At 43.4% G+C, this 27303-nt stretch overlaps 1 protein-coding gene across 13 annotated transcripts in view; it reads right to left on the bottom strand.

Moving 5' to 3' along the window:
- Positions 1-27303, bottom strand: part of CRB2 (crumbs cell polarity complex component 2) — a 147053-nt gene continuing 119750 nt past the window's right edge. For 11 of the 13 annotated variants that reach the window (XM_083806937.1, XM_083806944.1, XM_083806941.1 and 8 more), the window contains 11 exons: positions 26134-26329; positions 25456-25595; positions 24791-24973; positions 24184-24297; positions 13852-14799; positions 12483-13027; positions 10481-10646; positions 8751-9618; positions 7551-7667; positions 6955-7081; positions 1-4480 (listed from right to left, as the gene is read on the bottom strand). In XM_083806937.1, coding sequence (XP_083663063.1) covers positions 4253-4480; positions 6955-7081; positions 7551-7667; positions 8751-9618; positions 10481-10646; positions 12483-13027; positions 13852-14799; positions 24184-24297; positions 24791-24973; positions 25456-25595; positions 26134-26329 — 3632 coding nt within the window. In that variant the 3' untranslated portion in view covers positions 1-4252. Of the gene's footprint in view, positions 4481-6954; positions 7082-7550; positions 7668-8660; positions 9619-10480; positions 10647-12482; positions 13028-13851; positions 14800-24183; positions 24298-24790; positions 24974-25455; positions 25596-26133; positions 26330-27303 lie in introns of those variants that run through there. The other 2 variants (XM_083806946.1, XR_014574384.1) reach the window with 2 other exon arrangements.

Raw genomic sequence — 27303 nt, 5'->3', positions numbered from 1 at the left:
TATTTTTATCCAATTTTTATTGTAAATTTCTTTTGAGGGATATTCTATTTTTATTTATTTAATTTTTTTTTACAAATTATAAAATTTACAATTACAAAAGATCAGGACTGTGACCATTAACTACAGCAAATCCAGTTTTGTGAAAAAATATATTTAAAAATTAAATATCAAAAGAAAGTTAGGTTCATTATTGAAAAAACTTACTTTCATAAATTATTTTTGCAGAAATGCTCAAGACACTGACAAAAATATTTTAACACTTTTACTAGTACTGGCTTTGGGTGCTTGAAGTACAAATGTCTGCTCTCCTAATCCCGTAAAGCGACTGAGCAGCAGTCTTCCTGCTGACTACCCAGGAACAGCAGGGGATGCAGACAGATTCACTGCTTGCAGTTTGCTGGGTTTTTAGGTGTCTTTACTATTGTGGGGATTGTAGCTACTTGTTGCCTTTCAGGATAGTTCAGAAGCTTAGTAATATTCAGCTCTTCCAAAACAATTCTGTTTTTCTTCTTCTCAAAATAACACAGGCTAGAGTAATATTGATTGATGATATTTAGATCCTGTTGCTGCCTTCATTTTTCTACATTTTTAAATCTAAGAAAAAATGGAGCAGAGCTAAAAAAAAGTCAAAGTACACACCTCTCCCAGCAACGACCTAAAGTTTAATCAGGCCTGAGATTTGGGAACCTAAAGCATATTCTAAGCTTGCTGTGGCTTTACTGTATCGTATGTCATTATGGGATAAAGGAAAACACACCTACCTTCACATTTAAGTAAAGGCTTAGATGCAGTTGCGCACTGGCAGGACACAGGGCATTCTGCCCGGGGCTTCTGGACCAGCTCACTGATGCTCGTGTGGGGTTTGAGTCCTTTCTCATCAGGAGATAACCCCAAACACCACCCTTAAGACAGGGTAGTCTCACACCAAGGGTGAATTTTTGTTTCCCTAGAGACACAGTAACCAGCTCTGCATGTGGGGTCCTCCCCTTCAGACCTGCTCTGCCAGAAAAGCCCTGCCTGCTTCATTGCTTTAGTCCTGTTCCCCAGATGCTGCTGGGCAAAGTTATACTCACCATTTTCTTAAGGTGTGCAGTTTAACTTGTTTCCCTGTAGCAAGGTTAGTGGGCACTATAGCTGTCTCTATTCTAAAAGTATGTTAGACCTTCCTAAATAGTATCTGGAAAATACACAGAGCAAATCATCCATGTTAAAAGTAACAGCAGTGTTACTGCTAATAAATAAAAGTGATAGCAAGCTCCCTGACCTGAAATACAGACGTGAGCTAACCTATCAGTACTATGTCCAATTCCTTCTCAAGCCACAGCCAGCGTGGGATCACCACTTACTCTTTTAACTTCTAAATATTAGAGAAAAGTGACTTTAAAGACAAAACATTAATTGCCTCACCTCCTAATGATTTCTTGTGTTCTGTTTCTCCAACTATTTCATTCTTCACCTTACATCCACAGTTGCACACATGCAGAAGACCTGTTCTTAATTGGACAACTCTGATCAGTAGTTTCATCTCTTCCCTTTGCTTAGAATTACAAAAAAAGAGTTTACAACTACAGTTTAAAAAAAATCCAAGAGCAAAAAAAGCATAAAACAGTATAGCATTGTCTTCCTGTGGCAATTAACTACAGTGTGCATATTCACACCCTGCTTATTAATAGTATTTTGGAGATTAAAAAGCAGATACTATTTTCTAAATATTTCTCACAGATATTTGTAGTAATTATTTTGAAATGCTACTGATTTTAAGCCTTATTTGGCCTGCTCTGCTGCAGTTTTTGCTTTGACACATTACGTTAAAGACAAACGTGCACATCCATAAGCTAAAACAGTAATAAAGGAGCAGTAAAGCCAAAATACTAAATATCCCTTTTGGAGCAAAGTGGAAAATGAATGCTGTGTCTCACTACAACAACAAACCAGTTTCATGTTAAAGGTCAGTATATTAACTAAATTCCACTCTTCTGTATCGACAAGCCCAAAGCTGGCTGTCCAGAAGGCTACAAGTCTTGAAAAATGTCCTTCACCCCCTTCTCACACAGGTATCACTTGACATTCAAATGTTAAAGCTCTTACTAAGGACTATTGTGTGGTCATGCTTTTTAATGTCAATGCCTGAGTCACTGCAGTCTGCTCTGTGTGGATGGCAGATACTAGACTAGGAACAGACTGAGGAGGAAAAAAAACAAACCACCCAGCCTGCTAATGTCAACATTGTAGTCTGATCAAAGCAAGTGATCAGTTTTTTTTTTTTACATGTTAGCATCCTACTTTTAAGAATGTTAATACTGTAACTGGTCAGGCAGTCTTAGAAAGGCACTTAATATATTCCTATGGTTTAGTCTAGTCTTAGGAAAAAAGCTTTAGTAGAAGCACACTATGCATACTGGTACTTCACTGCGGTCCTCTTGTGGACAGACAGCAGCGGCTCTAGGAGTTACCTTCCATCAGTCACCTGCCTTTGCATTGCAGATGTGGCAGAGGCACACTGTTTTTGAAAGAAGTGTAATTTCTTAATACACTGAGTTGTTCCCCACCCTTAGACCTTCCTCACTTCGCTGCATGGTGCTGTGACCCTGACTGCCAACAGTGACAGTTACTGCAGAAATGACGGATGGATGCAATCAGTAAGGCTGGCAGCATACAGCTGCCTCTACCAGCTCACTAGGGACCTGTGGCACTATATTGTTAGGGGTCTATACACCTTACCTCTGCTGTGCCATAGCCACTGCTTGCTTCCTTGCTTTCACCACTGCCTCCAGGGCTTTTTTTTTTTTCCTTTTCTCCCCAGACTTTACTGCTCTTGCTTGCAGACCAATTTTATACAAAGCTTTTATGGATGAACTGGAATAACATAAAATTACCAAGCTCATTTAAGCAGTTGAATCTTACTGCCAAGTTAACAGCAAGCACTTGCCTGTGTCCTGTAAGTAGCTTAAAGCAGTACAGACCTGTCCTACAAAAAAAAAAAAAAAAACAAGTTGGCCTAAGACCAAAATGCTGTAACAGTTCCTTGACAGTGAAAGGACGACACAGCACCTGTGACCCCACTCGTTATATCAGCCTCTCCGTTGGTGGCAGCTTGATTACGTTCCACATTTCCACTCGAGCCCCATCTTTTTCCTGCCGGCTTGGACTGTATCTTCCCTGAGTTGCTCTCCTCCTCTTCATGGCAATCACCGTGGCTGCACCAACTGCAAGGAGAAGGGCAGCCCCTGCAGCCCCAACTGCTCCCACAACGGAGGAGTTACTAAGGTGCGCCCACACTGGCTGCTGCGGTAGAACAGGGTGTTACTGAGAGCTTCCACGTGGACAGCACGGCATTTCACATCCCTCCTCCCCATCCCCACTGCCTCACTAAACTGCATGGGTACTGTCAGAGTGATGACAGCAATGCTCGCCCTGAGTTCCCCCACCCACTTTCCCTGATTAGGTGCTGTAGTCCCTGCTGTATCACACGAGTCCAGGCAATGCAGAAGCTTTCCTGCTCACCCCCCCCCCATGCAAGGCACAAGTTCAGTACCTGGCACCAGAGACTACGGCTAGCTTCAGCACTGGTCCACAAACCCACGTCATTCTGACTGCACCTTTCTTGTTGGTACCCATGGGAATGTCTAACAGATTACTTCATAAAAATTGATTTGTACAATGATTTCAGTAATTAATGACAACTCCCTGAAACAGTGTCCATCACAGGGCAGGAGGTCACAGCTGCTGTTGCTGTTGAAGATTTGAAAACCTCATATGCCTTTGAGTGTGTTCAGTTGTTAACAAGAAAAAGAGCAGAGTATATAAAGTAACTGTAAATATCCTCCATCCAACTCTCCTTAAAACTACATAGAGACCTTTGTCTGTAAGTTACTGCCCAATTTAACCCTGCCTTTTAAAGCAGATTTAAACGTGCCATTGCTGCATGAAAAGTGGAATGGAGCCAGAGGAACTTCAAAGCCGGTGCACTTCAACAGCTCCTACCTGGATAGACATATGGGGGCAGCCCATGGGGCAGGACAGAAGGGAGTAAAGAGGCTCACTATGAGCCAGTGGTGTGCAACTGACTCAATTAAATGAAACCAGCTAGAACAGCTATTGCATATACAGTCTGCCTTGTACATCTAAATCCAGGTCTTCATTACCATGCCTTAAGGAAACCGAGATAAGAGTGGATCTGCTGTTGCAGGTGCTGGAAAAAGATCATGGTCAAAGCAGACCTCACAGGTACATCTGCTTGTCAAGGTAGTGCCTATATTAACCGCTCTTCAGGTGGCACCTTTAGGACACTGTCCATCTCCAGCCGAGCTCCTGCCACTTCTTGCTGACTTGGGCTGTAGGTTCCCTCTGACTGGCGCCTCTTCCTTGCAGTGAGAATCATGAATATGAGACCAATACTGAGGAGCAGTAAAGAGCCACAGGCTACAGGGACAGCTACTTCAATTAGTGGGGAGGGGAAGAAAGCACCTGGAGTCCCTTTCTGTAAAAGAAATTAATGGAGAAACAATGAAACTCTAGTGGTTACAATAACTTAAGTTGAAGAGCCCAACATAGTCAAAGTGAAGGATGTAAAAAGAGAGAAAAAAAAAGCAGATGTGTACCTGAATGGAAAAGGACAAGCACAGCGTTTGAGGGCACCTACACAGGGAATGCTTGTTTAATCTCTCAGCAAAATGTCTTTTTTTTTTTTTTCAAATGGACCACTTTTTATACAAAGAACAGCTAGTAACAACTTCTGAAATTTTCTTCTAATTAAAAACGAGTGACATTCATCAATGATAGTCTTCAGCAGAAAGAAGTTGAAAACAACATGCAGCAGGAAGGGGATGATGTTAAAGTCGGTACATGGATGGGAGATGGAGAAGACAAAAGGCCCAAATACAGAGCAGAGAAATGTAGTCAAATGAACGTTCTTCAGCTGCTGGTAGAATTAAGAGTAGTATGGAGCACGACAATAAAGAATGAAAAAAAATGTGGAATTTTTATCATTAAAGAAACCTTTAAAATTACAATATGCCTAACAATGGGAAATATTTCTTACTGTTAAAAATAGTATCTGCCACCTAACAGATAAAAGCAAAAGAATTCAAGCTCAATTATCTACAGCTTTTGGATGCCATGCAGTCTCTGCCCACGTCACACAGCAATACACAGAAGGAATATCCCCAGACTACCTGGAAGTCCTTCTGCCATTTCCAGTGACTGAAACTGAAGTCGATTCTCTGAGAGTGCCAAAACTCAAGCCATGTGCTACTGGTTAGTTCTTGGTTTGCACAAGCATGCAGATTAGTCACACAGTACCAGTGCTACAGGAGGTTTTAGAAGTCTGCTCCTACTGCCTGTTGCATGCTCCTTACTTGCTACTGTTGGTGGGAGGGAGGAAGAGCGAGAACGCAGCTGACCCCTCTGCTTCTACAGCCACCATTAACAGCAAACGCCTGTCAGCCGCAGTGTGTCCTTCTCCCTGCCCCCCCACCACAGGCACTGTCCTATTAAGAGGGAAAGGAAAGACTGTTCTGCAAAAAAGTAATGCAGATGGTGAGAACGAACAGAAGGAATCTACAAGAAGTGTCTTTGAACAGAAGAAGCGGAGGTACCTGAAAGAATCTATGCATGTAAACTGGAAGTGTCAGGAGCGACCTCATGGCACATGCACTATACGAGCCTTAGTAACAGCAACAGCAGCAGACCCCACCTTGGTGCGCAGTCTGTTCCATGCAGTATGGGTTAGTGCATTCCCAGGTTACCACACAAGCCACCTGTCCATGCAACATCTTTACAGAGAAAAAGTAAGCGTATGATTTAACAGCTTCCATGCAGGAAGGATTCTGGGCTCAGACAACAATACTTCCCTTATGGAGAAAAAGTAAAGCATCACAAAGGCTGCCCATCTGGTCAGAAGCAGACTCAGCAGAAAGAAGCATGCTACATTTTCACTTAGACTTGAATCACACTTAGCTTGATTTCATCTGACTTCCTATCTCAAACACATCTATTTCTACCCAGATGATCTTTGGAGAGAGAGAGACGCTCATGCAAGACAAAATGCTAGCTCAAACTCCATTCTCTAGGAAACTGGGAGGCTGTGCAAGGTGGTGAATGGAAAGTATTCCACTCATTAAAAAAGTATTTAAAAAGTATTCAGTATAAAAAAGTATTTTTAACCCTTTAACAACTGAATATCTCACTTTTGAGACACTGTCCCTTTATTTGGTACATTACACACCTCTGTCACACCTTGTAACCCAGTCACTCAGCTGGCTCAGCCATTTCCAGTTTTCCTGCGATTTGTGCACTTTATATTACCCAACAACTTCCTATTTAATAGAAACTAGAGAAGTTTTCATTCACTGTTAACTGGTCCTCCCCACCCCTTCATATTTTTTGTCTATTCTTACCTCCTTATTTACACTGTGAAAGTGAAAACAGCCTTAACAATCCACAAGACTCAAATTTGCTGCCAGTCATTACTGGCTTTGAATCAAATTTGTCTTCTTTGTTCTTATTTTAAAAATGATGTAACTAAAATCTCTAGTTTTCTTTTTGTACCACCGCTATGAGCATAAGGCAGGTAAGTAATATCTCCTTTTGGTAGGTCCAACTGCAGTAGTTTGATTATTGTCCAAGGTAAAAATCTAAGGGAAGTCCAAGAGACAGCCCTGGAAACCATCTGGCAGAACATGCAGATTCTAAGAAGTATTTGCTGCAATTACTTGTATGCTGAAGACTAACATACAACAGCATTGCCAAAAAATTTATTTCACACTTCATGTTTTTTTGGTGCCAACTGTGCTTACCAGTGCGCTTTAGCCAAGACACATACAATATACAGGCAGTACCACTAATGTCCTACTACCCAAGGATTCTGCTGAGCCTACTTCTGCTGCTTCTCACAACTCAAAGTTTGGAAGAACAGACAGGAGCTTCCAAAAGCAAAGATGAGGAAGTGCTTACGTTAATGTCACAGCGCTCTCCAGTGTAGCTGGCACTGCACAAACACTCGTATTTGTTCTCAGAGTCTTGACATGTACCTCCGTTCTGGCAAGGATTTGGATCACACTCATTTATATTAATTTGACAACTGGAAAAGAAAAGCGTGTTAGAATTAAATGAAATTTCTCATATGTTTTTGTGACATAGAACACAAGATCATACAGCCTACAAAAGCCTCATTTGTTTGAAAAGCTCCTGTTGCATCTTTTTCACGTGCTTTCTGCAGGGTCCAGCAACATGGAAGTTTTACCCTTTTGCACCAATCCTCCTTTTGTCATTTCTGAATGATTGAACCCAATAAGGTTCTCTAGTACAGTTAACGAATCCTCATGAGGCAAAAGAAATAGTTGGAAGCACTCCATACTGTGAAAACTGGTTATGTGAACAGTATCATACCAAGCCCACCTCTTCTAAAAATAACACCTGGTTTACAATTTTGGAGCAGTTGTTTGAATGGCAAAAGGATATATGAGAGGATGAAACATTTGAACCTGTTCAGGTATCCCATGGATGTAAGAATCAGAGCACAAGCTCCTTTGCAGAAAAATAGCACGTACTTCCTTCCAGTGAAACCAGGCTTGCAACTGCAGTTGGCTCCCCAGGTCTCGGTGATGCACGTGCCACCATTCAGACAAGTGAAGTTCTTACCACACTGCTCAGGTGGGAATGGCCATCTGGGAAAAACAAAAGGCAGCTTTTAAAGCTCGGATACAGTGGAGACTGTGCTGACAAGGGTCATAAGCATAGTCACTGCTTTTTGTAGGAAGGACTTTGACACAAGTTGAGAAGGGAGAAGTGTCAGAAATAATCCATAATATCAGCATATAATTTTAAACGTGCCCAGAAACAAGTTTGTGCTGCTAGCAGAATATGCACAAGCACTATCAGTACTAGGACTCTTTCACAGTTTCCTATTCCTGCTGAGAAAAATATATGCAGAGACAGGAATACCATATTGGAATACCAAACTGTAGCGCAGCTAGGCCACAAAAAGAATAATGCATGCACTAGGTAATCATCTGCACCAGAAACAAAGTAAAACAACAGGAAGTTCAACCATGTAAGCATCTATCTCATTGTTCAATTTGAACAGGCACAAGCATATGGAAGTCTAAAGAATATGTTGGTTCCTGCTTCCTTTACCAATATGAGACATACCTTTGTGACTAACGTATGCTGGAGTTTTTCCAAACAAATACAAGTGCTATAAATATAAACCTTATGTACCATTTTCAGCACAGATTAGATTGTCTCTCTCCTGCACACTGCCCAGAAACCCATCCTGTGTGGGACCATTCCTAGCACTCTAGTGCATTCAGTACACCTGAAACTTTAGAACACAACCTGCTTCCATCCTCTGGGGGCCATGAGGTTCCTTTCAGTTCATAAGCATGGAAGTGGGTTGGCTTTGTTAAATCAGTACAACAACATGTCAGATGGGTGTCAAATCCTACAGAAGATGGATTTTTATAGGAATGCAAGATGGATGTGGTGATGGGCTATAGTACTTGCACTTTAAACAGCTCTGAAATGTAACATGAGGATGACCCGCATAAGAAAGAAGGCTCCTTATCCTGTGGCCAAGAACCTTTCTGTGAGGATTTGGACCTGGACAGCACCTTCAAATTAACAGCAGAATTTAGGTGCTATATCTACCAGATACCCACAGTGAAAATTTTTCCTGGAGTGTTCCAAAGCAAAAGTCCAATTTATCTGGGGGCTTCTCTATCCCCCTTCAAACCAAGCAAGGCACCTACTCGCAGCGAGGTCCTGAAAACTGTGGCATGCACTTGCAGGAGTAGCCATAAACCCCATCAATGCAGGTGGCTCCATTTTGGCACTGGTGCCGCACACAGTCATCCACATTGATGTCACACTTCTTCCCAATGTATCCCCGGAAGCAGTCACACTGAAAATCTGCTACTGCATCAGCACAATTGCCATGAACACAAGGGTTTGGCTGGCAGTCGTCAATGTTAGACTCGCAGAGCAGCCCACCCCAGCCAGCGCTGCAGGCACAGCTGAAGGAGTTGAACAAGTCCTGGCAGGTGCCGGCGTTGAGGCACGGGCTGGACGCACAAACATCTGCCCCCGTGCATCCCAGCTGGACGGTCCTTCTGCTGGACTGCTGAAACTGTTCTGGTTGAGGGTACGAGAGGTGGGCAGTGAATGGCAGGTAGATACCCCCTATCTTCACTTGTCCGAGGCAGCCAGTGAAGTTTTCACCTAGAACAATCAGTGCATTGTTCTTTAAGAAGTCCAAGTTCCCAGCATTTCCCTGCAGAGTCACGTTAACAGACCCATCCAAGTGAACCACCCATCTGGAGGAAAGTGCAGATGGCTCTTCCATAGACACAGAGATTGTGTGCCAGGCACCATCCGTGACAGACTTCTTAGTCAGGAAGCTGACACCTTCAATACTGTTCCCACTCCTGATGTCAACAAGGAGGGAGGAGTTCTTAATGGCTATCTGGAGGGAATCCACTTCTTCCACAGCCCGAAGCAAAACAGCATCTTCGTCCCTGGTTCTGAAATCCATGTGGAGGCTGCTCAGCGTTCTGGTCACTGATGCGTTGGTGGTAAATTCAATGGCACCGTCACTATTAAATGTTGCATTAGCCAGACCTATAAATAAAGGGGTAGAGCATCAGGGATTTGAAAGACAGTAGGTGTAATATTAGAGACAGACCAATGGCGAACTCTTGGCGGGTTCCCTCCCTTAAGAATCATGTAAGCTTAGTGTGAGTAGGATTACAGGCCTAGCAGCTGGCATCATTAAAGCTCTTCCTGTTTACACTTACACTTCTAATAATAATATCCAACTCTTGTGTACCGATTTTTACTCATTAGTGTCACAGCACAGCACAAAAATACAACTATCCCCCTTATGCTAGTATAGAAAAACTAGAGTGTAAGTCAGGAAAGTAATACATCAGAGGCTGCTGAGAAGTGGCAGAGCAGGGAACACACCAACACCGAGTTCAGGACATTTCGTAGCCTCCAACAACATTCCCTCCCCAGCAGGGAATCATTAGCTAACTAGCTTTCTTCATTATTCATGGTTCTGTCTTAGGTGAAAACAGACACATTTGCAACACTTAATTGTGTCTTACTTGGTCAAACAACTGAGACTCTTGAAAGGGAGGAACATTATGGAAAACAAGATGGCATTGCAGTGATGATAAGGCAGGCGTAACAGTGAACTGGCTCCTCCCTGATAAAGTCATACAGAACTGTCATTCTGTCAGACAGAAAACACCTTTGAGTACAATCTTTGCTCTAGCACAAAGTGGTGGTAAATCCATAAAATGCATGCTGCCTGAGAGTGCCTACTTGGGCATCATTCCCAGCTTGCTAATTGCAGCACTGTTGTTGCAGCACGTGTTTGTGTTTATTGCAATAGTATGAATGAGAAATACTGACTGTCGACACTTTACTAACACACACACAGACTTTACTAATACATACACAGGAAAACAGTACTTACACACATATCCTGCTAGAACGTCTATACATGTAGTAGCTTCAGGACATGGGTCACTTTCACACCAGACTCTCTCTTCACAATATTTCCCAGTGAAATTTGCTGGACAGCTACAATGGAAATCATTCCAAGTGACGATGCATCTGCCACCATTCTGACATGGCTCGGACTGAAAAACAAAATAGTGCAATGCAGGAGCAGTGCAATTCATGTTCAGATCTATGAGAACTTGGTAGAAAGAAACGTGACAACAGAGATTACTACAAGCAGTGTTTGAATCAGAAATAAGGATAATTAAAATAGTGAATCAATGGTAGGAAAGGAAGCACAAGGGTCCTTATGCAAGCAGTTCCTGAGACCATGCCTCTCCCTACAGCCACTGCTGATTGACAGAAACTCTCTAGACAGAACTCCATCAGTTTGGAAAAGGACAGCTGACAGGACATCTGCAAGGAACTTGTGCTTCGGAGAACATCTCACCCACTGCTACTGGTCTGCACATGCTGAACTTCAAGCTGTTGCAAAATCTACAGATTTCAGGTGCACACACGCACAGCAGTCAGGGTTTGGGCACCAGTCCTCATCGCTCTGTCAAAGAGGGGTTTCACACATATCACACCAGGCAGTACAACGTTACTATTGACGGTTTGTATCTAGTTATTTGAGAGAAGAAAACACGCCCTTGCTTGCTACTATTCTTGTTGTTATGGCCTCTGATATGAATTATCTACCAGAGTCTGCTATTCTTCAGATTAGTTTTTTGGTTCTTTTTGTCTGTGTGTGTTCAAATCAAAGCAAACAGCTGCCCAAATCAGTAATATTACAGGACGTATGAGGGAGTTTTTCCCATAGTTTCACACTAGAGAAGTCTGCAGCTCTCAGATTTGAAAAGTTATCCTATGAAAAAAGGATAGAGAGACAGGAGTTACATCGTGACAGTGAGGTCTAAGAGTACAGATGTCCCGTTCTGCTTCCCCTTTCTGCTAGTAACAGTTTTCCTTTCCTGCCTGAGCAAAAAAGGAAAAATAAAAAATAAAAATCAGACAGCACGGAAATAATGGTAATCTATCTACTAAGAAGCCTAATGAAGTCAGGTAATTGCTGATTAAATACATAAAATTGAGAAAAGTCATCATAAGCTAAAGGCAATTCTAAACTATTAGAAACAAATAGAAAAGGCTCCAATCCCTGCAGGTTCAGCCTCATTTAGTCAAAGTATTTGACATCTCATGACATCAAAACACACTACAGCACTATTATAATACTTAACACCCCTACAGCAACACACTGTGCAAACAGTGCCTAATTATAGCCAACTAAAGTAACCAACATTTCACAGAAGGAATGAAAACAAAACCACCAGACACAAGAGGAAAGGTGTGAAACAGGTGAAAGCAGCTGTAAAGCTCCTGAGAGCCCCACAGTGTTCTGTCACTGGCAGGACACACCTAATGCCAGAGAAGTGACAACACTTCATAGCACCACGAGCAGGAAGGACAACCATTACGGAGCGTAGCTCCCCTACATTTAAATATGGTGGCATAAAGGAGAGGCAGCTTCCTCTAAGGGCACCATGAGGACAGTTCCTTGAGCTGTTGGTGCTGAAGCGATGAATTCCTGAGTGAATCACAGAATCATCTAGGTTGGAAGAGACCTCCAAGATCACCTAGTCCAACCTCTGACCTAACACTAACAAGACCTCCACTAAACCATATCGCTAAGCTCTACATCTAAACGTCTTTTAAAGACCTCCAGGGTAGGTGACTCAACCACTTCCCTGGGCAGCCCATAAAAGAGGAGGCTGTAAAGGGAACTAGAGAAAACTTGGTGCTTAAATTGTGTGTAGGATATAGAGTGAAACAAGTGTGTCTGGGACCATGTACTATTTCCTTCAATACTTTAAAAAACTCATTTTGCTGGTAAAAGCAGCAGTCAAACAATTTTATAATCACAGACCTATAATAAACTACTGCACACATGTAGAGAGAAACAAGAGACTTCTTACCTTGCAGGTGTCATCAGAGATGCATCCATTTACCAGATTCACATTTTGCTCCTGTGGGAGACTGTAGTTCTCAACCTGAAAAAACTCTATTCTGTGGTTGTTCAGCTGGATGTCTTGCAAACAGCCTTTAAAGTAGCCTCCCCACGCGTCAGCGCTGTCTGGGTCAGGACGCCCACCGATATACACTTCATAGCCAGCTAAAAGAGGTGTTCCTACAAGGTGTCCCAGCTCCACGTATGTGTCTGATTGGTGGGCACCAACAACTCCTCCTTGGAAAGACAGAGCTACCAAATGTCTTCTCCCATCAATTACACTTTCTGGGAATGTCACAGTATCTGTAGATAACATCTCTATCTTTAGCTTGCCATTCTTCAAGTATATAGTGAGGCAAGGGTCTGTTTCATTGCTGATTTGCAGCAGCAAACCATTAGGTTTCAAACTACGAATGAAAAAGGAGATGTTGAAGTCAGCACCAAGGCTATCAGAAAGGATGAAAGAGGCAAAGCTAGTAGAATTCTCCAGGCCAAATGTTGCTGCTGGGCGCTCTGGAAGAGAAAAAGAAACGTGCATCAGCTCCATGACAAGGGGAATGCAGCTGGCACAGGGCACTGTAACCTCTGTGAATGGGACAAGACCTTTCTTCCCAAGATTTTCAACGTGTATCAGGGTAATTTTGCTTCCTCCCCACACAGGTCTAAAATTAGGATGTAGGCGAAAGTGTCCTTGCTTTCTCTGGAGGGGAAGAACTTAGAACACACAAGTAGCAGAAGGGGGAAAAGCAGATCTAGCAGAGACCTTGCCACCCAGCAGATTTAGTCAAGGACTTCTAAACCACCAAGTTGCTTTTGAAACTTGTAAATTTGGTAACAGCAGAACAACTTTGTACTTGCTATATTTAGGCTCAGGAATTAAACAAAAATGGGCAATATTAATATAAGCCTTGCAGGAACACAACAGTGCAAATGGGTGTGGTTTTAACTGCAAATTGTCACAGAGCTTCCTTTAACACTATTTTATTTATAAAGCAATACATTCCTATTAACCCTAAAATAAAAATCAAGCTCAGCTTTTTGTAGTCCAACAACCTCCCTGCCCTCCTACAATCACTTAGATCTGATACAAAGATCTGATACAAAGTCAGAGCCTCAACAAGGAATTGTGTCTGCACCACAAACCTGACAGTCTTTCCTGCAGGAGCAAGTGACAGACAAGGGATCAATGAGAATTTTATTTACAGAGGCATTTGCTTTATTCTTCTCTCTGGTCAAGTAGAAAATACTGCTTCTGGAGCTAACATCAATGCTTATCTAGTATCTTTGAAGCCCCAGTTGACAGATGAGCTGGCAGATGTAAATCCCGTGGCACTTACCGTAGGAGCACGCAGGGCCTCCGTATGGCCTGGAGCAGTCGCACCTGAACGTTGCCCAAAGGTCCACGCACAGCCCTCCGTGAGAGCAGGGCCTGGAGAGGCACCACTCCGTCCGGTCACAGCCCAGCCTCACTGGGGACGACTCGTTCACCGGGAGATCCACCGGCAGCACAGCTTCAGCATCCACCTGCACGTCTTGCAGGCAGCCAACAAAGCCCTGCTGGCTCTGTGTGTTGCTGGCCATTGGATCCCCAGCACCTCCGATATACATGCTGAGGAAGGCATGCGGGATGGAAGCCGTGCCGTGAGGGACAGAAGAGCTCCGCAGGCAGACACCTGCTTCACAAGAGTCATGCCAGAGCTTTAGCTGCAAAGTGCTCTGCAAAATAACTTCAACTTTATACCAATGGCCATCATCAACTCTCAGCCCCTCCAGGAGCAGCAGGTACCCAACATCCTCCCTCTTCAGTCCTGCATGCAGAATGCCATCAAAGAGCTCCAGGAACAAGTATTCAGCTTCATGGCCTCGGTAAAAAAGGATGGCGCTGGGCAAGGTGGTTCGGAACCGGAGGGACACACTGGGAAGCTGATCTCCTGCTATCTCCCTCCTGCTCTGATTGTTCACGGGCAGCTCAATGAGGAGATACCCTCTGGAAGCAAAGGAAAATGTTGTTGGTGTTGAGCATGTGGCATCAAAGAAACCAGGCTGGCACTGGCACAGGTGGCCGTGGCTCTCAGCTTGGTAGGTGGGGATGCACAAGGCCTCATTTTGGCAGTCATGCGTCTGGCACCCAGTGAGCTTGACAGAGCAGTTCTTCCCTCCCCATACAATGCCATCCTGGCTAGGGGCACAGTGGCAGGTATAGTCAGCAATGCCATCCTCACAGACAGCTCCATTCTTGCAGGGACCCTCCTCACACTCATTGATGTTAACAGCACATTCCACACCTGCGAAAGAGATTTAGAAACGGGATCTCACTGCAGGGGATTGTGACTCCCTTCCCCTGAGCAAGCCAGTGAGGCACAGACCGCCCTCCCCAGCACTGCCAGTCCCTAAGCTGTTCTCTTCAGGAAACCAGAGAAGCCCTAGGGCTGCCAGCGAGAAGCCCCTGCGCTCACCAGAGTGGCCTACCACTAACGTACAAGCAACAGAGAGAGAATTCTGTGCTGTCCTTCCAGGTGCTGCAAAGAGGGTGCTGTCTGCAGAGCTTCGGCCAGTCAGCCTGCGTCATCCAACAGCCCCACTGCCCTCTCCCAGACAATCTCAGACACCATAGCTGATCAGCATGCATGAGAGCAAGCAGAGGGTATTAAAGGGACAAGACAGCACAGACAAGGATTTTATGTCTTTCATACATAGATTTGGTACATTTAGACTCACGTTAAGTCTATAGATCTGACTGGAGCATGCTCTGGGCACCATTGTTGCAGACAGCATCAAACTGGGTCACCAGCCATGGAAGTTATTGGAAAGACTCAGTTAAGAAAATTCAAATTCCGTACTTTGGAAAACAATCCCAGACAACCCTCCAGTGGTAAAACATTCACAAAACTCAGATCATTACCAAATAACAAACAAAACATGCTCCACAGGCACTTTGTCATACTTGCACTGAAGCTGATTTCAGTTTTGTCCAGTCCTGCAGAAGTGAACTGGGTAAAAAGTACTGCAGTGCAGTTAGTGTGTCTCCTCGAGGCACATGGATCCCAACAGGGCTCAAGTAAATTACAAGCCATTACACTCAAATCTGGTTAACGAAAATCAGCTGTCATTTTCCTGAGCATCTCCAGACTGACAGAAGAGCCCTCCTAAACCAGTTCACTGTTTATCTGGCCCATAACATCGGTTTTCACTAATCTTCAGAGACAGTCACACAGATAAGCCAAGCAGGGATTATCCTGATCTAATAGTATTACATACAGAATCTACCCAGCAAGCAGAATGAGGACAGCAGAAAGAAAAAGAAGGAATTCACGCACAAAGGAGGGGAATCAAAACACAAAAGACATTTGTAAAGAAAAGCCACTAGCCAGAATGAGCATGTCAAAGAGATTAGAGAGTTGCCTGAGGGAAAACGAGATGAGGGGAGATGGCGCATTAGAAGTACTGGAGCTGGACTTGATGAAATGTGATAAAAGAAATTTTAAAAGATACGAAGCTTCTTGAATCTGCATGCAGATGTTGGGAACCGCCTCACACCCCAGCAATGACAGTCCTGCACAAACCCCTGCAACCCTGCTGCCTGACCAACTTACTCCTTTCAGAGCGAGCGTTTGGCTGCTGTTGGCACTGCTATCTGCGCAGATAGGTGAAGACTCAACACCAGCTTCCAGCTCCAAAGTGTTCTTTTGTATCAGTGTAAGGCCGTAACATGTATCATGCTCTGTGAAGCCTTGAAACAGAAATGGGAGGCTCTGGTAATTCTGCTCTTCCAGCTGTGCTAGAGCTGTTCTGTCAGCAACATCACCTCAGATTCCTCTAGGACATGGCTGCACCTCTCTTCTTAAACTAAGAGAACTACTGTGTGTAGTGACTGTACAAAAGCACGGAATTTGGCCAGTAATGTCTGCCTTGAGGAGGAGCTCAGGTGATGGACGGATTCAGTTGTTAATACCACCTCAGCACAGCATTTTTTCCCCAGCAATTAGTGCTCAGCACACAGACCCTGGGGTGTGATCTTAACTGGCGAGAAAACTGTTGAGGAAACTGAGACATTCAAGGAAGAAGCAAGAGAAGAATCGAGATCCTGGCACAAAGTTATGGCCGCACTGAAGGAAATGTGTTGGAATAACTACAACATACAGGATGTCTCTAGGCCTGGAGAATCCCAGGGTGGGAGAAGAGGGGAAGAACTCAGCTGGAATTCAGAAAAAACAGAGCAGTAGAACTACGTGGAGTGGGTTTTCTGACTTATCAGTGGATTGAAGGACTCTCCAAGCTGCAAGAGGCAGATTTGCGGTCGGACTTACGGGGAGAGGCTGTCAAATGTACCGGAGAGACAGTTAGGTTCAGCACAGCCCTGAGTGCTTGACACGCCACCCATTTGAGATCAGAGCTGTTAATGTTTACCAGGGCAAAGAGAAGAAAATAGCATTAGACTGAGTAACAAAAGCAGAGATGCCACGAATTTTTGCCTTTCTGAGAAGGCCAGGCGGGCAGGCAGGCACCAGCTGGCAGCAGGAGAGAGCCCCGGTACCCCCTGCCCCTCTCCCAGCCCAACCGTGTCTCCTCTGGCCGTGCTCTGCCCACGGAGCAGCAGCAGGACACCTGCCTGCGCTGCTTCCCAGGCTCCCAGCTGACACCTGTGGGTGAGCGCTTCACACCAGGTGGCAAATTAGTCCCCATGGAGAGTGCACAACCCCGGGCTGGTGGCTAATTAAACACCAAGCTTTCCCATGGGACGCAGCTGGTTTGATTTCTCGATTATTTGTTGGAAATGGGTGAAAAGAACAAGCTGGCAGTTCAGGTCTTTACACGCTGCTGTCTAACCTCACGGCTCACGAGCAGGCAAAGGAAATGCTCAGCAGCAGAGAGAAGGGCAGCTTTTCCTAGAGAAACTAAAAACAAATGTTGTCTTTATTGCTGCCGCTGTTTCTGCCAGCAAACAGCCAGCCTTCAGAGCGCTAAGGCAGGAGAAGGAAAAGGCCTCTAAAACAACACAACATATTCTGGCTCTCCTAGAAGCCGGTGCAGTGTCAGCCTTGAGTTTGAAGCAGTTTTTAAAACAAACTGGTAACAGAGGAGACTGCACCAGAGTTCTACAAATCTGGCTAACAACAGATTTTTCCTGGAAGCCACTGTGAGCCCTGGCATAGCAGTTAGCCCAGTGCTGCTTCCCTGACTCGTTATACGCCTTGTGATGATCAAACCCTTTGCCAGCCAGCTTTCTTGCCCTCTCGTCTCCTCTATTATCACCAATAATTTTTGTCAACTTTGTTTGAAGATCTCCAGTTTGTCAAATTCTTCAGTTACACCACAGTAAGACAGGAGATTTCAATTACGTATTGCTTCCTAGATGCTAATTTCATCTCAGCAGAGGGGTCTGTAGTTTTGGGTTTGGTTGCAGAGTACCGAGTGTAAATGAAGAAGGGGATTCCAGCAAAATAAAGGAACTTTCCCTACATCAGAAAAAAAAAACAAGATTTTAAAAAAGGAAGTTTAAAACTAATTTGCTTCTCTGAGGAAAGCTTAGGCATCTTTTTCTAGGTATATATTAAAAACAATTTACTCTTACCAAGTCTTCTGTGTACCATTTAAATTTCTTAGCTCAAATGTTTACTATTGCTCTTACTCTTGATAGTTCAAATAATGCTGCCAATGTGATTCATTACATCATTAGACTTTAAAATGTGTAATGAGTTTCTTATAAAGACTAAAAAATACAAATTAGTGGAATTCGTTATCTGAAAAATGAGACAAGTGTTAGTTAAAAGGCTACTATCTGGAGACAATTATTTTCAAACATTCCAGCTAATTTAGCAGCATTCAAACTAACAGTCCCAGTAACCACAGGGGCTGGGTCAGAAACATACACTCACAAGTTGGTAAGCTTTAACAGTCTGCATTATTTTCAAATGGAAATCTATTCTCTAAATTCTGAAGTGTTACTGATATGGTAAGAACAGTCTTGTTCTGTAGCTGCGTTCTGCGAATCCGTATGTTCAGCACTCTCTGACTGAAGGTAAGGATTTACTGGTTGCTATTAGTAAGCAAAGGTTTGTTGAGCATACTGTAAGAGTCATATACTTCAACAGATACACAAATTAAAAGAAAAACTCACATAAACAGAAAGATTCTAATTTATCTGTCACATGCCAAAAAAACCTGAAGGATGAGGACTATTCACAGGCCCAGCTCTTGAAACACGCGAGTTCAGCAGGGCTTCCTGGCCAACGCTGGCGTGCCCTCTCCCCGTAAGACAACTGAATTCCTAGCAACCTTTCCCTGGTGCATCCTAATTAGGGTTTGTATTATGACCAAAAGAAAAATGGGGGGGGAGGAAGGGAGAGGTGGGAGGAGAGAGAGAATTAGCAGCACCAAACAGACCCGGCCACAATTATATTTGCACAATTACTGCCATTTCCATGGCAACTCGCTGATTTGACCTCTCTCTCCCACCGTGCACTGCTGCTCAAGGAGACAGTGGGGGAGGAGATAGAGAAGTGCACAGGGCAGCAGAGGGTTTGTCCCCTGAGTTAAAACAAAAACTACTTCTCAATAGAGGAGTTTAGAAATCATTAAAAGAAAAAAGGGAAATTGCAAAACAATTCTCTGCAAAGCAAATGTAATGTTTCAGAGAACAAGTAGGACACACCGGTGTGTTTACAAAGGACACCTGAGCAGAAACCAAGGACCTGTGCCTCAGAACAACTCCCAGTTTGACTGCTGCAGGCACCCGACTTTCCAAACAAGTCAGAATCGTAGCACAGATGCCTATGGAACATGCTGGCTGCTCTGCGTTTATCTTGAGGCAACAAGGAAATTGCTGGCCTTAAAGTTTCCAAAACAAAACTTTAGGTCTCTTCAAAATAAAAACATTCTGCCTTCCTAGTGAATTCAGTCCTTCACACGCCTCCAGCTACCACTACGCGCACGACCAGCCCCCTGCCCTGGGCAGGCACGCAAGCATTCAGGACACATTGCAATTACTGTACAGAGCTCGTTACCTGCTAGCAGAAAAACTCCCTTCAGGATCACGCCAATCAGCACAGATTTCATGGCCGGCTCCTTGTGGACATTTGTGACAGTAAAGGAAGAAAAGTGGGGGTGAACGGGGGTGGGGGATGGCAAAAAGGCTGCACTGGAACGGCAGAACGTGTGTAAGCGCTCCCCGATGCCAGTCAGACAAAAAGGGATTGGAGATGGAACCGGCCAATATAGCAGAGACCTGCGCCGCAGCGAGATCTAATCCAGCCCTGCTCTAACCCTCCCCAGCTGGCCTCTGTCAGTGCTGACACGAAGAATGCGTATGGCAGGGGGTGCGCGCTGCATGACGCTAATACCCTGCAGTGCCCGCGGCATTAGCGCCGGCAGCAGAGAGTCAGGAGACAATCTCCTGCCCTCGCCACCCCTCAGGTGAATCTGCCAAGTTCTGTCATCAAGGCCAGAGTACGGATTTTTCTTTTTACAGGCTAAGACCAAAAGCTGGGTTTCCATCCCCAAACCACATGGATACAGGGAGTTCCGAAGGCAGCGCCGCAGGGCAGGGGCTGCACGCTTTCAGCGCTGGGACCAGAGGACCAGCACTTCGTGCAGTTTTCTCCCTCCATCTGTCCCTTTCCGTGTGTTTGTGTGCACAAACATTTCCACTGTACAATAGTCACAAAGGCAAGTCTCAAGGTTTAACTACCACGATCTGTTTCTCTCAAATCGAACTGAATGGAAGGAAATTCCCTGCTCTATGCTGAGTGCACCAGCTCAACCATGGGACTGCAGAATCAAAGCTCGCTATCTCCATTAGCAACCTTATAAAATCAGATGTTGCAATTTCATTTTTTCCTCTGTGGATCCGGTTTTGGAAAAAAAAAAATGTGGCTGCTCTGATACTGTAAGGTTCCTAGAAGAGGAACTGCACTTTCACATTGTGAGGAACCTGGAGAAGGTTGTTATTTCTGCGAAGAAATGTTATCTGGGAGCTTCTCCCCAAACTTCAGGACTCTGTTAGTATCAATTTCAGGTCCAAGCAAACACAAATTCCCAGAAATCAGAGTATTAGCAGTATGACTTTGAGGTATTAAAAGAAAGCATTCCAAGAACTCTGGCTGTTTGTTTACTTTCTTCTGAGTGAGCTCAGTCCAAACATACCAGTCAATTTCATATATATTTTAAGTGGGAGGGATATGGCGAGTATTTGTTTGGAGTTAAAACTTCCCAGATAGCCCCATCTGGGTTGTATGTATGCATCGTCCTATCCCAGCACCAATTTTAAATGCTATTTATAACAGCTAGGATGACCCTTCTGTTCCTGTTCAAGAGAAAACAAGAGTGGTGCTTGTTCAACTGTGCTTATTCAACTGTCTACTGCAACAATGAAGTATAACAGTGTGAAGACTGGAGAACATTACATGTCTTTAGGAAGATCCACGTTTTGATTTCTGTACACCCACAGGTTTACATTTACATACACATATACACAGCCTCTGTACACTGCTGATTGGAAATGCAGGTATTGAACTCATCCATGTAGCACAAGGCAGCACAGATTCTGATCCCCTACTTGTCACTACATCTTTATAAATTCATTACATTCATATTGCTAATTACAACCTGCAATTGCTTCTTTTCCCAGGATCAGGTTAAGGATATATAACAGACTAGGGTTCTGTTAGAGATATCATGAGGATGGGAAAATCCACTGTCATGAAAATTCTAAAGAGTACAATGATATGGAAGATAAAAAACTTAAATAAGATGTCTTCCAAGCCAACTTATAATGTTCTTTGAAACTGAAAGATTCTAAAGAAATTAAAGGATCAGGTGATTCGTTTTCTAGATGTTTTAATTCCCCATTCCTACACACTGGCAGTCGTGCGAGTTACAAGATTAAGTCACGCAGTTTAAATTCAGAGAATTATTTTGTACCTAATCATTTGTAAAAATTCTTGAGGAAGGTCAAGATAATGCTAAATATTTCAGAGGGTTCATAACAGAAAAAATGACAGAAAATGGATGCGATTGATAGATAGAAATTTCCAATTTTCACACATGTTCCTTGTGCTCAAGCAATTGAAATGTTTTAAAGAAATAGCCAAATTCTACCTAAGTGGTATCATGTTGCAGGTTAAAAGTCAGTTCTCTTTCCAAACAGAGGCACCGGTCTTTCTTTTTGTCCTGGCCTAAGCTATTGTCTACAATATACATGATGGACTGAAATTATTCCTACATGTAAATAACCAATTTTGTCTTTTTCCCTAAAAAATTGACTTTTCCTAGTATGCTTTTTCTCTTGACCGCAACTGACATAATTTCCAAGACTACGAAAGAATCTTTTTTCTCCTCACTTCATTTAATACCCATGAAATCTTTTAATTCACACTTCTTACAACCTCTCAGGGCACATCCTCTATAAAACACAAACTAAGGCACTGGACCGACTCTTCAGGACCTATTACGTACTTCTCCCAAGAACGAGGCGCTGCTTCTGCGACAACCACATTTCAGAGACAGAATTTTCTCATCTCCCTCCAATGCTGTAGCCTAAGACAGCACTGAGGCAGTTAATTTGCAAAGAATGAATTTCTCCTGACTTGCATTGTTATCCTAACACCCCCCAAATTCTTCAGACTGAAGAAAAAAAATACAGAAAGAACCTCCTGCTGCCCCAGGAAAGCATTCCTCAGAGTAGCAAGTTCACTTTAATCAGTGGAGGCAGCTTAAACCCAAGTTCATGGCAGATCTAAGCTGCCACAGAAATGTGTTTGGAGCAGAAACGTTATGGGAAGCTTCGCAAAGTTGTTCTGTGATCCTAATATGAAGTAATAAGCTGTTTACCCAGCATGACTGTACTGAGATTAATTGACAAAGGAGGGGAGATTAATTGCTATTATTTCCCTGTCAGCTTCACTCCTCCACATGCACTCGCTGATCTCACAGAGACTGCTCCCAGCCTTTCACTGTGTTAACGTGTCAGAACTACCTCAGCTGAAACAAAGTCCTTCACCAAAAGCAATATCCAGAAGAGCAACCTGCTTCTAATCCCCTTCAAGTACTAATGAACCCAAATTTGATGCACCAGAATGAACTCCAGCACTCCTTTGCCCACCATCCTGTTCCTGTCAGCTTTTCCGCCTATGAGCATGCTAAGAATTGGAAAGGATTAAACAGATCAGTCTGGCAAAGCAAAATGAAATTCTGAACGCTGTGAGGGGTACTGGGGCACTGAAGGAAGAAAAGGGAATAGGGCACGTACATGAGAGGGAATTTTGACAAGTAGGATGAACGTTAAGCCAGCACTTTGGACAAGATCTTAGTTCATGAGTGCAGCACTGTAACTGCCCAAGAAGTAGCAATGCAGAGTTTAGGTAAAAGCCTATTTTCAAAAGCCTCACCTAAAAAAGCATTTTTTTTCTTGGTCTAGCCTACCTCAGGAATCCAAAGCAAACCAAACACACCACAAAGCCATACAAAGAATTCAGACAGTAACAGAATGCGATAACTAGGAGTGGACTTGAGATTCTGAGAGTGAAATACCTGTGTAATGGGTCTTCCCAGGAAACAACTGGACAGACTTCTACACAGCTCAACCATTATGACCAGAGAAGGAAAAACAGGAAACTCCCATGTAATAAAGACCTAAGACTCTGGAATGCTGCTACCTGCTGTTCCAAGAAGTTAAAAACTTCTCCTTTATTCAGGTTGGAAGGTTTTCTTTTTTGCCCACCAGATGGCAGCCTAGGAACACCACGGAAAGGTTACATCCACCTCAACAATGCACAAATAGATCATGCCAGGGGCCACCTTCTACCTTCTTATAAACTATTTTGGTGTTAAATTGTTCAAAACAGAGAGTATATATAGAATCTGAAGATGAAGAAGACTGAGAATAACTATTCTAAACTGAGGTGAGGTTTAGTATTAGTCAGCAGTGCACCTTCCCAACAAAGCTGATGTGCAGTACTCACTATCCCCTAGTTTCTCAGCTAGAAAATTGAGACCCATTAGGGTCAGGCAGGGCATTTGCGTACAAATCCAGACTCCCCCCTCCCTTGTAAACAGAGAAGGCTTCATTTGCTCGCATCACAAAGACCTTTTGACCTCCTAACATTGCAAATTACTGCCTTCAGCCCCAAATCCCTGGCTCTTATTATCCAGGGGTGTTAGGGAATGGATACGGAATAGATATGTTTTACAGATGTTTTATGTGCCAGTGGATCCAACCTGCTACAATCAGTAGCTTTTGACATCCAGAGTTTTAAATGCCTTTTTTTTTCATTTATAGTTTTTATTTGAAAGTGGTTTTTGTTCACATTTATTGTGTGTATATACAAAAAATAGTTTTCCTGGTGAACTTTCACTCCGGGATACAGGCCTGCTAGATGTAGGAGTCTAAGAGTCTTAGACTCTTCTACATAGCTGATCTTCTCTCTCAAAATCTAGTCCATAGTCTAATCTACTTGCTTGACCAAAATCACATAGTTCTCTCTTGACATTTGAGTGCTGAACTGCAGAATTCCCTCTGCACAACTACTGAGCCCCCCACAGTTTATCTCAGTCCTGCTTAGCATCCTGGGCTACCCAAGACTGGAATCCAGTCCTGCAGCCAGGCAGTAATACAGCAGCTCAGCATTAAACAGACTGACCTGATTCCAGCCACCCGCCTTCACCAGCATTACCTGAATAACCTGGTAGGCAACGGCAAAGAAAGCCATCAACAAGGTCCACGCAGTGCCCTCCATTCTGACAAGGCTGCGACTCGCACTCATCAATGTTCATAAAGCAGGTCTCCCCTTTGAAGTGAAAATACAAACAGCCATCTTGAGTGCATGCATGCATCAGTGAAGGAGACAATATGAATGACAACTGCATTCCTAACGTTTTGCAGCTCTTTTTGTCATCTAAAAAGGCAGAAGAATTCCTTGAACTATAGCGTGTCTCTGCAGAACACTCTGGCAAATAGATACCATCATTGAAACAATTATGAAAAATGAAGTAAGGAAAGGCTGAGTGATTTGCCAGTGTCATGCAAGGGAGCGGGGCAGGATCAGGACTTCTGAACCATTCCCCTCTGCACAATTGTGGACCATACTCATTTTTTTCTTTAAAAAAGAATGAACTATTATTTTTAGCTCCTATTTCCAGGGAATTTCCACAGCTCTTAAATCCATGTTTTATAGATATTTATAAACCAGGGAAATGGTGGGTAGTATTTCAGTTGAACATCATTTCTATCTACTCAAACCACAGGTGCAGTGAGGTTGCAACATTTACTGCATAGCTCACCTGCAAAGCCTGGTTGGCACCAACAGAGGAAACCGGCTGCTTGGCTATAGCTGAAATCACTGGGGAAGTCAGGTCGTGTTCCGTAATAGGACTGGTTGGATCGTTCAAGGCATATACCTCCGTTGTAACAGGGATCTGTTGCACACTCATCCACGTCCTCTTCACAGTGCTGTCCTGTGTAACCTGCCAGGAGACAGTGTAAACATCACATACCACTTCACTAGAACTAGTCACCCAATTATTGTGGCTGCTTTGAAAGTGAGAATAAAAGCCAAAAGACGCTGCAGCTCATCAAGTAGGGAGTCTGAGTCCTCCAGTTTCTCCAGTATGTCAAAGGCAAGAGCCAGATAACCAATTTGCAGGGAACTATTAATTATTAAAAAAAAAAAAAAAAAAACATGATGGGAAAAGGCAGAAAAGAGGAGAAGGCAAATTTAATGGTTGAGAATCAGTGTGCCTTTCCCAACAAAGGGATCAATTAGATCCTGGAATGAACTGTAAAGGCAAATGGTGGCAGCCTCACTGTTTTGAATAATCAAAAAAAGTCACGCTGGACCATGCAGTACAATTGTTCATTCCTTACTTCTTCAACAGGACAATTTAGCATGCCCTCTCCATTGCAATGTGCCTACATGCTGGCATAACAAGATAGATTTCTAACCTACCTGGCCAACAGGCACAGCTGTAGTTCTTGATTCCTTCAACACACGTGGCATTGTTCAGACAGGGCTCAGAGGCACACTCCAGGATGTCCAACTCACAGTGGTCCCCTTCAAAGCCTGTGTCACTGCAGTCACAATGGTAACTGTGGGGCAACAAAACAGAGCAATGCAGGAGGCTCTTAATTTCACTGCTGAGTCCCGTGTGAGAAAAGAGCAAATGAAGCTGGAGTTCGTCCTCAAACCCACTTGTGGGGCAGAAGAAAAAGACATTTCCATCCACACAAACAGGCCATGCTTATGAGAGAGCAGACCAACCCAGCAGTCTCTGAGCTCACAACATCTGTGAAAAGGCAGATTCACACGCACAGGTATGTTCTCAGCAGCTGCTTTTGCTGATCAAGATCTGCAAATTACTTCCCTTTGCATCTGATGTGTCAGCTGGAAGCAGTAACAGGAGCCATTTTCTACCTTTCTTTGAGCATCCTAGGAGTTTTGCTACTGGTAGGGGTCCTCTCACATACTGCTATTAATCACTCTCAACTACTGCCACTGGGATCACTGGGATGTAGGAAGGACTAAATCCAATTCTTCCGATGGATTTCTACTCTAATTTGACAGGTTCCACTAAGCAGAGCTTTACATCAGTACTGGTATCCAACTGTCCAAACACTGATTTCTCACCTGTTAATGAGGTCATGGCACATCCCGTTGTGCTGGCACGGCTGGCTCTCACACTCGTTGATGTCCACCTCGCACTGGATTCCTCGGTAACCGGGTGCACAGGTGCAGGTGTAGAGCCCGATGTGATCTATGCACGAGGCCCCATTCTGGCAAGGGTATGAAGCACATTCATCTATTTCAGCATCACAGTTTATACCTTGATTACAAAAGAGAGAAATAACTGTGTTAAAAACCCAGGTAAGCATATCTGCGCTGCCTCCACTTCTGAGCTGGAATCACAAAAGCCATCAATCCTAAGGTTATCAACTCTAACTGGTTAGCATAATGATCTTCTCTAATTTTGCCATAAGAACATTGGGAGCTTATGAACAATACGCAATTCTTACAAATTAAGGACCTTTAATTTTTACTTGGAAACAAAATTATTTTGTTTAGGCTTTTGGATTTCAGTCTTACAACAAAACTAAGAATAGTTTCCAGAATTTACAAAGGTTTTGTTTCTTTCATTCAGATTCGTTGAAGTAGTCAATCAGCCAGCACTTCACAAATGACATCCATTTTCTGAGTAAGCCATAAAATCTTGATCTTACTTGCATGCACTCCTAAAAAATCTAAGGACAGCTGTTTTGGCTGGGGATCCTTTTGGGGGAGGGGGGACAGGGATGAGAAAAGAAGAATCACGCTGCTAGTTAGCGTTATTTAAATTTTTATATAACTCTTATATATTTTATATATATATTTATATATATATATATATATATTTATATATATATTTATATAACTCTTATATTTTATATAACAGTTTTAGTTAGACATGGTACTCTTCACTTGTGTTGAACTGCTATTAACCAGATCCAGTGTTCTACATCAGAGGCAGATGCATTTTGGGAATGGGAAAAGTGATCTCTACCTGCTTCTCCAAAACATTGTTCCATTTGTTTAAATAATTGTAACTTGCTTTGAGATACCTAGGAAAAAAGCATTAAAGCAATGCAAAATGCTAATTACAGTGATACTAGATAATAGTAAGCCATCATATTATGAAACGTTACTAAAAATTAGGCATTAGCTCCAATATTACTAGTCAAGAGTAGTAAGTCAGGCATTTTTGGTCCAAAAATTTTGGTGCCAGCTTTCACTGACAGAGTAAGACCCGCCATGCAAACCTCT

This window comes from Anser anser (assembly GCF_964211835.1).
Source record: "Anser anser genome assembly, chromosome: 21".
Lineage (NCBI taxonomy): Eukaryota > Metazoa > Chordata > Aves > Anseriformes > Anatidae > Anser > Anser anser.
Note: the sequence above shows the minus strand (reverse complement) of the source record. Positions and strands in the feature narration are given on the sequence as shown.